General features: G+C 33.6%; 1 protein-coding gene across 1 annotated transcript in view; it reads left to right on the forward strand.

Moving 5' to 3' along the window:
* RYR2 (ryanodine receptor 2) overlaps window positions 1-13,227 on the forward strand; it is a 509,874-nt gene that overhangs the window by 149,276 nt on the left and 347,371 nt on the right. Inside the window, exons 14-15 of the mRNA XM_027091861.1 lie at window positions 2,689-2,810; window positions 11,759-11,942. Of these exons, the coding sequence (XP_026947662.1) occupies window positions 2,689-2,810; window positions 11,759-11,942 (306 nt within the window). The remainder of the gene's footprint in view (window positions 1-2,688; window positions 2,811-11,758; window positions 11,943-13,227) is intronic.

Below are 13,227 nucleotides of genomic sequence, written 5' to 3' on the forward strand. Positions count from 1 at the left end.
TCTGAATTATGAAATGCATCTGTCACCTAGGATTTTCTAAAATTTATTTTATTGAAGTATAGTTGATTTACAATTTTGTGTTTGTTTCTGGTGTACAGCAAAGTGATTCAGTTATACATATACATACATTTTTCTTTAAGGTTATTGAATATAGTTCCCTGTGCTATACAGTAGGACCTTGTTGTTTATCCATTCTCTGTATAGTAGTTTGCATCTGCTAACCCCAAACTCCCAATCAATCCCTTCCCCACCCCCTCTCCCCCTTGGCAACCACAAGTCTGTTCTCTATGTCTGTGTCACCAAGGATTTTTAATCAGCACACGTAGGTCTTTTAAAACTGACAGGAGAATTGTGCAGCGTATCTTTGGCCTCCTTTTCTTACAGTTGTAATTTCTTTCTCAGGAGCACAGCTAGTCTCTCTCCTCCAGGTCAGCTGTCTTCCCCTTTGGCATTCCTGTCGTTCTTACACAGTCTCTGCATTTTGCTTCTCAAATGTGTCCCCCAAATCACTCACTTTGTTTTCTTTGATGTGGTTCTGTTCCTTAATGTCTTTCCATGTCTTTGAAATTTTAGTTTTCTTGTCTTTTTCGTTATCTCACCCAGGTCACTTTTTATCTCAGCTTGCTGTCTTTTCATCTATTCTGGTTGTTCATCCCAGTATGACTTCTTATTGCGAATTTTCACAGAAGTTATGCCTTCTTGCATCCTGTGGACAATTGAAATAGTTTATATATTTAAATAATATCCTGCTATTTCTATTTTATCTGACTTATTAAAAAATTAGCAATGATTGCTAAATTTTATCCGTTGAAGAGAGAAAAAAATCATGTTTTAGTGTCTTTTACTTTGTTGATAAATAGGTTAATAGACATCATGATATTGAAGAATCCTTACATTCATAGACTAAACCCAGTTTGACCTAGTTTATTATTCTTTTGAAATCTTATTAGGTTCTATTTATGTTTCATTTAGAATTTATCTAGAATTATCATATATATTCACTTTATATATGAAATTTATATATTAATTTTTCTTTGTTTATGGGTACTGAAATTTGAATTTCATACAGTTTTCAGGTTTCATGAAATATTCTTTTCTTGGTCTTTTTTCAGCCATTAAAATTGTAGACCATTCATAGCTCACAGGCTATATAAAAATAGGCAGCAATCGTAGTTCACTGACTAGTCTACCATGAAGTGTATCATTTCTTTGAAGGTTCATTAGAGCTCACTTGTAAAACTGTCTAGTCCTATAATCTTTTAAAAATTGGATCTTAAATTTCCTTTCCAATCTCTGTTTAATAAATTGGTATCCTCAAATTTTCTACTTTGTTGGGCGGATTCCTTTTGATGATTTTTAACTTGCTGGGAAGCCATCCTTGTCCTCTGGAGTAGTCAGTTTTGTTCTTAAATTAAAAAAATTTTTGGCCATTAAGTTCCATATAGCATTGTCTTATTATCATTTTATAATTGTAATGTCTTCTTTTGTATCTTACATTCTTTTCTCTGTGTTTTTTTCTTTCTTTCCATTTTATCCTTAGCCTGGTTTGTGAGAGGTTTAACTATTTTATTTATCTTCTCAAAAAATAAACATTTCGTGTTTATTCATCCTTTTCTCGTATTTTATTTGATTTCTAGTTCATTAAATTCTCTTTTTATCTTCATTAATTCCCCATTTCTATTCAATTTGTTTTTCTTTTTTAGAGTCTTAAAGTGAGTAATACGTTCCTTCACTTTAGTCATTTTTTTCTTTGTCAATGAAGGCATTAAAGGCTACAAAATTGACTTTGAATACAGACGTATCTGTCTCATTGATTTTGGTATTAGGAGTTCCTCTTTACATTGCTTTCTAGGTAGTTTATGATTTTAGTTCTAGTTGCTAATTTTAGTTCAGTATACCTGATTAAATGTCCTAGAAACATCTTGCTGTTAGTGTTGAGTGAAGGAAGTTAGGCACAAATGGTTCCATTTACATATAGTACACAAGTGACCTTTGCTGTTGAAAGTCATGAAGATGGGGAACATTGTGGTGGATGGGGCAGGAAGGGAGCTCCAGGGCAGGTTTTAAGGTGCCATATTATTCTCTTTCTTGATCTGGGTGTTAGTTACGTGGTTTGTTCACTTTGTGAAATTGATTCCGCTGTTCACTTCATATTTTGCACTTATCTCTTCATGTTGTTCTTTCTTAGAATGTTCAAAAAGATAAAGCTAACAAAAGAACTCATAAAATAAAAACACATTTTTTTTAAAGAACTGAGGTGCCTTAGAAGCATTGCTCAGTACTTATTAATGAACCCAGCTATGTTCAGAACTACCGAATAACTGGTATCCCATGTAATGTTTTCCTTTGCTTTATTCAGAGTTTGCTTAGTCTGTGGATGAATCATTGAACATAGATATGTGAAAACATTCTAGTGATTGTTTTTCAAATCAATGTATTTATTGATTGGTTCTTTAAAACAACAACTGATTCATCTTTCAAACAATAGCTGAATAAATATATTGAATGACTAATTTGTACAGGGACCCGTGCATATTATTTTACCTGAACCTGACAGCTTACAGTTCCCTTCACCTGTCTTTTGACTCTGTTTACTGTCATGGCTCACCTTTTTGAGTTGCCTACTTCTTAACACCCATTTGGAAAGGAGATATTGGCAGTAATGGTGTTATTTCTGCTTTCGTGCAGGCTATTATGCATCATGAAGGTCACATGGATGACGGCCTGAACTTGTCCAGATCTCAGCATGAAGAATCACGGACAGCGCGTGTCATCCGGAGCACAGTCTTCCTTTTCAATAGATTTATTAGGTACATTGTCCTTTGTTGTGGTGGTGGTTTAATATTTTATTTTAATTTTCTTATCAGATCTACAAGTAAACAATTCTAAAATATACTGTGGTGGTAAATCTCATACAATTTGGCAGTTCTGCAGAGCCCGTTAGAAAATGCTAGTTAGATGATTTTATGTCTTTCTTTGAAATGAATTTTTTTAAAAAGACTGTGGTTTTAAAAATTAGATGTGTAACTTATAATTGATAGCTGTACGTCAGAATTATTCTATGACATATCCCTATGCTAGCCCTTTCACACTGGAGGTAGTACAGCCTACATACTTCGTGAGTTTTGAACTCAAAAAAATGATTCTTGCAATAAGTAACCTTTCCCACCCTAATAATGGAAACAATTGCATATCTACAAAACTAAATCAAACTTGTGTCCAATGTGTTCTCTGGGAACATATACCAATATATACTCTGGTTGGTGATGGGTATTTTGTATCTCTTTAAGCTTACCAATTTGATGGGAAAAAGTGATGTATATGTGTATATGTATTTATTTATAGTAGGTACATATTTACTTATAATTATTTTAAAAATTTGCACTTATGTGAGAGTTGTGAAAAATGGGTGTTGACCAATTTTCTTCATTTATTTTTTTCTCTGTGATTTACCCTATTATTTGATAATATTTCTATTAGGCTGTTATGAGCTTTTGTTATGTTAGCGATACTAATTTCCTATAATCATATATAAATTGCAAATATTTTCTCAACTTACTGGTTTGGAAAGATTTTAAAGTGTTTTTTCATCATGGTTTACTCTATAAATCAGCATATGAAAGACCTTTGCCACCCAAGATTATATAAATATTCACTTAATTATTCTCTGCTTCTTTTATAAACCATCCCACTGTGTGTGTGTGCATTTGTGTGCATGCTTTCATGAAATCAAAGAATGTGCACAGTATTCGGCTTCATCATATCCTTAGTATTCATCTCACCTCTCTGCCTCATCTAAACCCTAACCCTTTTTAGAGGGAGTAAGGCTTAGAGATGGGGTAAGCATCAGATTCTTAGCATTTTTTATGGTACTTCTTGTAATAAATAAATTTTTGACTTTGAAATTATAACTTATTTTAGGATCAGTTCAACTTAGATTTTTTTCCATCTTGTTCTTTCCATGGTTCTTTCTGACTACAGCCTAATCAGTTCTATAAGGATTGAGGAAAATAATCATAAATCCTTAAAATAGTCTGTTTTCTATGTAATTATATACATCAGTACTGACTTCTTCAACTACAAAAAGACAAATTTTTATTACATTGTGACTTGTGTGGTATTTTCAGAGGCACTATGGAGATTCCATTTGGCAAGCAAGAGCTAAATTAATACTAGAGAAAAAACTGATTATTTGTTTTAAAATATATTTTGTCAGAAAGATACTATATCCGTGTTTAGACTTAATGTAGTGATGGTATGTCTTAAATGGCATTTTGTATGTTGGTCGAGATAACGATAATTCATCATGGATGTGATTTGCTTTTGCACATTTGTTCTTTGCTCAAGACCAATCATATTTTTTTTTAAAAAAGTAATGTCTGTGATTTGGAAGCTTAATTTTAGAATCTAATACTTGCTTAATTGATTAGCTAGAGAACCAAACATGGGAAATTTGGATTCTGTGGTAAACGTACTTACTGAATTATATATTTGCTGCTTCATATTGAAATTCAGTTTTTATTTGGGTTAATTGAATGAAATTCATTTATTATACTTATCTTGATAAAACAGGTTAGTTATATAACCTATATTTAACTATAGTTAGCTCTCTGTATCCAAGGAGTTTACATCTGTGGATTCAACCAACCATGGATCAAAAATATTAGGAAAGAAATTCCAGAATGTTTCAAAAAGCAACACTTGAATTTGAACCATGATGACAACTATTTACATAGCATTTACATTGTATTTACAACTATTTACATAGCATTTACATTGTATTATGTAGGTTAGCGAGAGATGATATAAAGTGTACAGGAGAGTATGTGTAGGTTATATGTAAATACTACACCATTTTATATAAGGGACTTGAGCATCCACAGATTTTGATATCTGAGAGAGGTCCTGGAACCAACCCCCAGTAGATACTGAGGGAGGCATGATCATTTAAAAAGATTATCTGATTCCCATTCTGATCTTTAATCTTTTTTTCTGTTTGCCTTGGGTTTAAATTTACTCTTCTTTTTTTTGGTTTCAGAGGATGAAGGCTGACATCATTGATTTGAGACCTTTCTTATGTCACTTAGTGCTAAAATATCTGTCCTTAGTGGCATCTCTCACTCTTTGTTGTGCTGTGTTTCAGTTTCCCTTTTAATTGCTTCTTTGACCAATAGGTTGTTCAGTTTCCAAATATTTGGGGTTCTCCAAAGATCTTTCTGTTACTGATTTCTAATTTAATATCACTGTGGTCAGAGAATATACTTTGTAAAACTGAATGCTTTTAAATTTATTGAGACATATTTTATGGCCCAGGAAGATCCAAAAAGCAAAACCTGAATTTGCTGCATTCTGGGAACTGTTTATATACATAGCATTTCCATTGTATTTACCACTATTTACATAGTATTTACATTGTATTGTGTCCTATAAGTAATCTAGAGATGGTTTAAGGTGCACAGGAGGAGGTATGTAGGTTGCATGGAGAGACAGGCATGGCTACTCGGAGGCAGCCTGAACAAATTACAGCCCTTACTCTGTCGCTGAACCAGGAACAGTGTTATAACTCAGTCTAAGCACCGGTCCCTTTTCTGTTACCTTCATAGCCAAGGTCATACTAATCAACTCAATTACAAGTCCTCTCAGACATTTTCATAATGTTTTCTGTTAGTTGCTCTACCTATGTTCTATCTTGATAAATGTTCTGTGTGCACGGGAAAATAAATGTTCCATGTGCCCATTCTCCTTTCATTGGGTGGAGTGCTAAAGAATGTCAATTTGATCTAGATGGGTGATAGTGTTGTTTAGATCTTCTGCTTCCTTACTGATTTTCAGTCTGTATGTTCTATTCATTATTGAGAGAAGGGTATTGAAATCTGACTATAATTGGATTTTTCTGTTTCTCCTTGGCAGTTCTGTCATTTTTTTCTTCATGTATTTTGAAGCTCTGTTATTAGGTTCATCAAAAAATTTAGGATATAATAAACTGACCTCTTTATTATGAAATCACCTTTTTAAAATCCCTAGTGATATTTGCTATGACATCAACTTTGTATGATGTTAATACAGCATTTCTGCTCTCTTGTTTTCCTTGGTGTTAGCATTGTATATTTAAAAAAAAATCTTTTACTTTTGACTTACTGTCTTTAGAGTCAAAGTGCATTTCTTTTAGGCCGTATGTACTTGGGTTTTGATTTTTATCCAATTTGGCAATCACCGCCTTTTAATTGTGAAGTTTAGTCCATTTATATTCATACGATTATTGATATATGTTTGCCTGCCATCTTATTATTTGTTTAGTATTTGTCCCTTCTCGTCTCTGTCCCTTTTCCTTCTTTTTCTACCTTCTTTTGGGTTGAAAATTTTCTGCAATTCCATCTTATCTCCTTTTTTTGTTGGCTTATTAGTTATAATTCCTTTTTTGGTTATTTTAGTGGTTGCTTAAGATGTTTAGCATACAGCTTTAACTTATCACAGCCTACTTTCAGGTCAGTCTTTGTGATGTTTTTGTCATACGTTTTGCTTTTATAGATGTTATAAACCCCACAGTACATTTTTATCATTTTTATTTAAGGTCAATTAGATTTCAAAGAGATTTAAATAATAACAAATGCACCTAATATTTTGTGCATATATTTACCATTTCAGGTGTTTTAATCTTTATTATTTTTTTGAGGATTTGCATTTCCTGTGGGTAGTTTATCTTTATTCCCAAAGTGCTTCTTTTAACATTTCTTATGGTGTAGGTCTCCTGGAGATGGAAACTTTGGCGACTGTATATCTGAAAATGTCCTATTTTACCTTCATTTTAAGTGATTTTTTTTCTGGGTTTAACATTCTAAGCTGACTTTTTTTTTTCTTTTGGTTCATTGATTTTTCTTCTTATTGATGATTATATTTTATTCTTCTTTACCTATCTGGTCATTTTTGTTTAGTTGTCAGACATTGTAAATTTGTTGGGTACTGGATATTTTTGTCTTCCTGTCAATATTTTTGAGTTTTTCTGGGAGGCGGTTAAGTTACTTGGTTAAGTTTGATTCTTCTGGAATTTGCTTTTAGGATTTTTGGGGTGGGTGCAGATCCGTGTTAAATCTAGGGGTAATTATTCCCCACTCTTGAGGCAAGACCATCTGGTTACTCAACATGATGCCCCATGAATTACAAGGGTTCCCAATCTGACTGATGGGAAGAGGCACCATTTCACATCCCGTGTGAGTATTGGTTACTGTTTTCTCTAATTATTTCAGAAGGCTTTGTTCCCTGCCCTGGGTAGTTTTCTCACGTGTATGTGTTGATCAACCTTCTGCTGAATATTTGAGGGGGACCCTCTGTATTTCTCTAGAGTCCACTCCTGTGTAGCGGTCTCCTCTCTGGTACTGTGTCCTGCAAACTCTAGCAACCTTGGTCTCCCAGACTCTCAGCAATGTCTCCTCAACTCAGGGAGTCTTCTTTGCCTCGCCTGGGTTCCCCTACCTGTGTCATAGCCTAGAAATTCTCCTAAAGCAAAGTGGAGCCATTGTAGGACTCACCTTGGTTGTTACCATATCTGTCCTTTATCTCTTGATGTCCAGTGTCTTGAAATGTGTTCTTCTCCAAATATTTTGTCTTGTGTTTTTTTTGGAGGGGGAGGAGGGTTGTTTCACTTTATCTTGGCTGAAAGCAACTCAGATGTAGTTGACACATGAAATTCGTATTTTGAGATGCGATTCCATGTTTCCCCTGGCAAATGTAGTCTAATCTTTGCTAGTTCTATATTGGTATTTTTTTTCTCCTTCAGATTTCTAATCACAAGCCCATCATCAAACTACCATCTTTTCCTGGTTATCCAGCATCTCCTTTTAAAAGTGTGTCTCTTTCCTGTGATCATGTAACAGATGCTATGGATGAAGATAATGAGTCTGTTTCTCTTTTTTACATTTAACTGACCTTAATTATGTATTAGTTTTTCAAAAATTAAATTTTAATTTAGCTTTATTTTTTTCTCTTTTCTTTCTAGAATACTCACCCGCTGGTTATATTATTTAATTCATCATTTTTATATATATTTCTATATATATGGATTTTACTTATGTGCTTGTTAATATTACTGAATTATTTGAATTCCTGAATTTATATAGCTTTAATATAGCTTAATGTAATTTAATATAGCTTCTTTAATATAGCTTAGAAACTTTGAAAAGTTTTACATAATTACAGAACATTGTAAAGGGTATGTTATTTTAAGTAACATAGTTTGATCCTTCTATCACATTCATAAAAGCACTAAAAGTATTTAAAACCTCAATATCTTTATAATATTTTAAAATATCCATATATTTTTCAAAGTAAAATTTTTTAGGTATTCATTTTATTAATGTAGATTTATATACTATTAAGAGACTCATTTAAAAAATGTAAACTCAGACCTTTCTTTTCTACTTCTTAGAGTGGAAGTTGAGATCGGTTTTGTTTTTGTTCATTTGTATTTTTCTTATGCAGTTTATTTTCTGTGACCCTTCTGGTCTCTCTCCCCAAGGTTAGGGTAGTGGTGGTGGTGGGGTGTGTGTGAGGGTGTGTGTGTGTTTGCATTTGTTTTCATGTATAGGGGAAAGGGTTCTATTTTTCTGCACTGTTAAAAAAAAAAAAAAGGTCTAGCTTTTTTTCCTCCAGGTATATTAATAAATGTATTCTTTAAAAAAATTTTTTTTAGTTTTTGAATTTATTTTTTATACAGCAGGTTCTTATTAGTTATCCATTTTATACACATTAGTGAATAAATGTATTCTTGAAGTAAATGGGATAAGGGAGGAATGTATGTTTGTAATGTGATTTAATCTTCAGATTATAAAATGTAGAGCTGGAATTCATGGCTTTAAGTTTTGTTGTGACATAGCATGCTTCTACCACCTTTGATTTCCCCTAATTATTTTTTTTCATTTTTTTGTCCTTGATAAATTAAGATGAAAAATGTCTCTTTATTGGAGAGTCCTAAAACTTAGAATCATTAACATTTTTTTAAACTTTTTATTTTATATTGGAATATAGCCAATTAACAATGTTGTGATAGTTTCAGGTGCACAGCAAAGTGACCCAACCACACATATACATGTATCCATTCTCCCTCAATCTCCCCTCCCATCCAGGCTGCCACATAACATTGAGCAGAGTTCCCTGTGCTGTACAGTAGGTCCTTGCTGGTTTTCCGTTTTAAATATAGCAGTGTGTACATGTCAATCCCAAACTCCCTAACTATCCCTTCCCCTCTGGTAACCATAAGTTCGTTCTCTAAGTCTGTGAATCTGTTTCTGTTTCGTAAATAAGTTCATCTGTATCATTTCTTTTTTAGATTCCACATATAAGGGATATCATATATTTCTCTTTCTCTGTCTTATTTCACTCAGTATGACAATCTCTAGGTCTATCCATGTTGCTGGAAATGGCATTATTTCATTCTTTTTAATGGCTGAGTAATATTCCATTGCATATATGTACCACATCTTCTTTATCCATTCCTCTGTCGATGGACATTTAGGTTGCCTCCATGTCTTGGCTATTGTAAACTGTGCTGCAATGAACACTGGGGTGCATGTATCCTTTTGGACCATGTTTTTCTCTAGATATATGCCCAGGAGTGGGATTGCAGGGTCATATGGTAGTTCTACTTTTAGATTTTTAAGGAACCTCCATACTGTTCTCCATAGTGGCTGTACCAATTTACATTCCCACCAACAGTGTAGGAGGGTGCCCTTCTCTCCACACCCTTTCCAGCATTCATTGTGTGTGGATTTTTTCATGATAGTCATTTTGGCTGGTGTGAGGTGATATCTCATTGTAGTTTTGACTTGCATTTCTCTAATAATTAGCAATATTGAACATCTTTTCAGTATGCCTCTTGGCCATCTGTATGTCTTCTTTGGAGAAATATCTATTTCGGTCTTCTGCCCATTTTTTGATTGGGTTGTTTGTTTTGACGATATTAAGTCTCATGAGCTGTTGGTAAATTTTGGAGACTAATCCCGTGTCGGTCATATCATTTACAAATATTTTCTCCCAATCTGTGGGTTGTCTTTTCATTTTGTTTATGATTTCCTTAGCTGTGCAAAAGGTTTTGAGTTTAATTAGGTCCCATTTGTTTATTTTTTAAAATTTCCATTATGCTGGGAGACGGATTGAAAAAGATATGGCTGCAATATCATTAACATTTTTAAGAGTCTTGGATAGCATTTTTCTGACAAGAGGCTTCTCCTGGAAAGCAATTGAATGGTTACATTTCTGATAGCAGATATATTCAACCTAATAACCTAAAAACTGACATTTGCTATTATTTCTCTTTAGGTTTGAAAATGTAGATATTATATTTGAATTACTTTTGAATTTTATTTACTTTTGCATGATGGGATTTGAATTTGACTTTGTTATATTTATTATTCAACTAGAATTAATGGGTTAAAATGTTTAGAACAGCACTGTTACATTGCATATGAGTATTCATTTTAGAAAGGGAGAAATAATTTTCTTCTGACAAGTCCTTTCTGTTGCTTTTTTGGGCATAGAAGGCCTTGTAGAGATGGCAAGACAAGGTAATCGATGAATTTCATTGATGTACTTGATTTGGAATTACAGGTAGAAACTTTAAGATAGTCATGCAGTTTTACTATTTGAACAGTTTATAAAGCTGAAGTATAATATTCCAAAATTATTAGTAATATTTATGTAAATGATATATTTTAATAGCACCATAAAGTTCAAAGATAAGCTAATTTTTCATTTATAAGGTTTTTATTGTTTTTTTAAATAAAAATTGTAATGCAGTCAGATAACTAGAAAGAAATATTTCCTTGGAATAAAATATTGCCATATAATTTTGCCAATGCAGAGGGCAGAAAAGGAAGTATAATATTTATGCATCAAATTTTGTCATGACTAATAGGAATGTTACTATATCAACTATAGTATAGGCATTTTCCCATTCTTTTATGGTATCTGTTGGGTAGTTTTTTACTGAGCTTTTTATTTTGGAATAATTTTGACTTACAAACATTGTGCTTTAAAGTGTTTCTTTCCAGATACATACAAAGCTATGAGTTTTAAAATTCAGAGTCTCAGAAGACCAACAAATTAACACATTTACATGCCAGTCATATGCTTTTCTTTAAAGGTTAGAAAATGCAACTCGATGCTGTTTCTTAATCTACTTCTTAAATACATCTCTTTCAGACAATGGAAAAACATGTTAATATATTGTTTTCTGATTAATAAGTGAATTTTCTAAATTATTATCATTGGGATATATCTTTAAATTGGCAGGAATTAGGCAGGATGGCAGTGAGTGTCAGTGATAGCATAGCAGTTAACGGTGTTTATGCCAAAAACAAAACAAAACAGAACAAGTAAATGTCAGAATTATGAGCCTAGGAAATTGCATCTCAAATGGTGAAGTATATACTGTTTTATAGTAAAATGAAAATCAGTTGGTTTCTAAGTATTTAGACCATTGGTTTTGTAGGCATTGGTTCTCCAGATCCTTTAGATTTTCTTCTAGATGAGTTTCTCTTGATACTGATGTTTTAAATGTAGCATTATATATACTTGACGGAATAGAGCATTTCTCATTTGAATATATTCATTATTTTTGTTTGAGGAAAATTAGGGCCTTTCTTATATGTTCCTTTTACAGGCATATAGGGAGAGAGAGTAAAGCTTTCAGTCATCTATAGACTAAAAAAGAATAAAACAAAATTGTGAATCACTGATGTGGAGAAACATTTGTTATTTATTTTAGGGGCCTTGATGCTCTCAGCAAAAAAGCGAAGGCTTCCACTGTAGACTTACCTATAGAGTCTGTAAGTCTAAGTCTGCAGGACCTGATTGGCTACTTCCACCCACCAGATGAGCACTTAGAACATGAAGATAAGCAGAACAGATTGCGAGCTCTAAAAAATCGGCAGAATCTCTTCCAGGAAGAGGTGAGTTTCTACCAATGATCGTTTCTTTTCTGTCGTTGTCTTGGGGAAACAACTTCTTGGTGGGGAAGATTCTCTATCTATTTGACATCTGCATTTTGAGATATACATGAGCAGGTGTGCTACTGTACGAGGGAACGAGGGAACCAGGCCTTGGGGGAATCCTGCAACGGTTTTTATTTCTCTCTCAGTAAGTATTAATTTTAAAAGATGACACTCTTTGCTTCTCTGGCAAAAGACGTTTTATTTTACTCTCTGCTCAGCTTCCACTCTGATCATTGTTGCACAGTAGTTTGCTTCATGCTCGTTACATAAAAACAGACTCTCAAAAGCGTCTAAATGGATACGGGCTTTGGAAAGTACAAGGGTTTTCGAAGTGTTCAGCAGGTTCCTTGGGGCTCCTTGGAAATGCTTCAGGATCCACTGGAGCTTTGGGTTGGGGATGGAAGTTGCCTGGGAGAGGGCCACCTGGGAGGCAGGCTGCAGACTCCCTGCTTGGACAGAGCACCCCCATTTTTTCCTTTTGCATATGTTAAGATTCTGTGTATGATTTTATTTTCCGGAAGTTCCCCTGCTAAAAAGAGCTCAAGTGCATATTTTATAGGCAGAATAACAGAAGGACCAAGTGACACATCTAATGGTCCTGATGCTAGTGTCCAGACTAGTACCATGTATTCAAGAATTTCCGTGGGAGGATGTCAGAGTTGAGCTGGCACATCAGGCCAGATCAGCAAGTCTTCCCATTCTTCTCAGTGCCCCCTGTATGTGGATTAATGCATTTTTCTGAGTGAAAGTATCTTTGTAAAAAGTATTTAAGAAAAAAGGTTAGTGGACATGGTTGAGTTCCCATAGTTCCTAAATCTATGTTCTTCTAGTTCTAAAACTGTTTCCTAATTTTCCATCAAAAGCTGTTGAAACGTACATTAATTTTTGAGGATTTTTTTTCACTGTGTAGAAAAGAAATGACCTATCTAGAGCTCACAATGGCATGAAAGCACAGGAAATGTCAACATAAACCTATAATAGCAACATGGAATCGTTTATTGGGATCATTTCTTTTTGTACATGCCAAACTGTTAGGTATACTGCACTTATTTAATATCTAGAAAAATAAAATGAAATATTGGGCTGTGACATATTGACCTGGATTAGTGTTTTTCAATTTCTCATATAAGACAGTCTGAATGGGAACCTAGAAATGTTCTTAGGGTCATAATGCCTCTTACATTCTTTGTGTGAAGTAAGTTAATTTAATTTGTCAACTCTTTATAGCTCTTCCTTTCATGGG

This window comes from Aethalodelphis obliquidens, unplaced genomic scaffold (assembly GCF_003676395.1).
Source record: "Aethalodelphis obliquidens isolate GAN/ISIS:26980383/991018 unplaced genomic scaffold, ASM367639v1 scaffold73, whole genome shotgun sequence".
Classification (NCBI taxonomy): domain Eukaryota; kingdom Metazoa; phylum Chordata; class Mammalia; order Artiodactyla; family Delphinidae; genus Aethalodelphis; species Aethalodelphis obliquidens.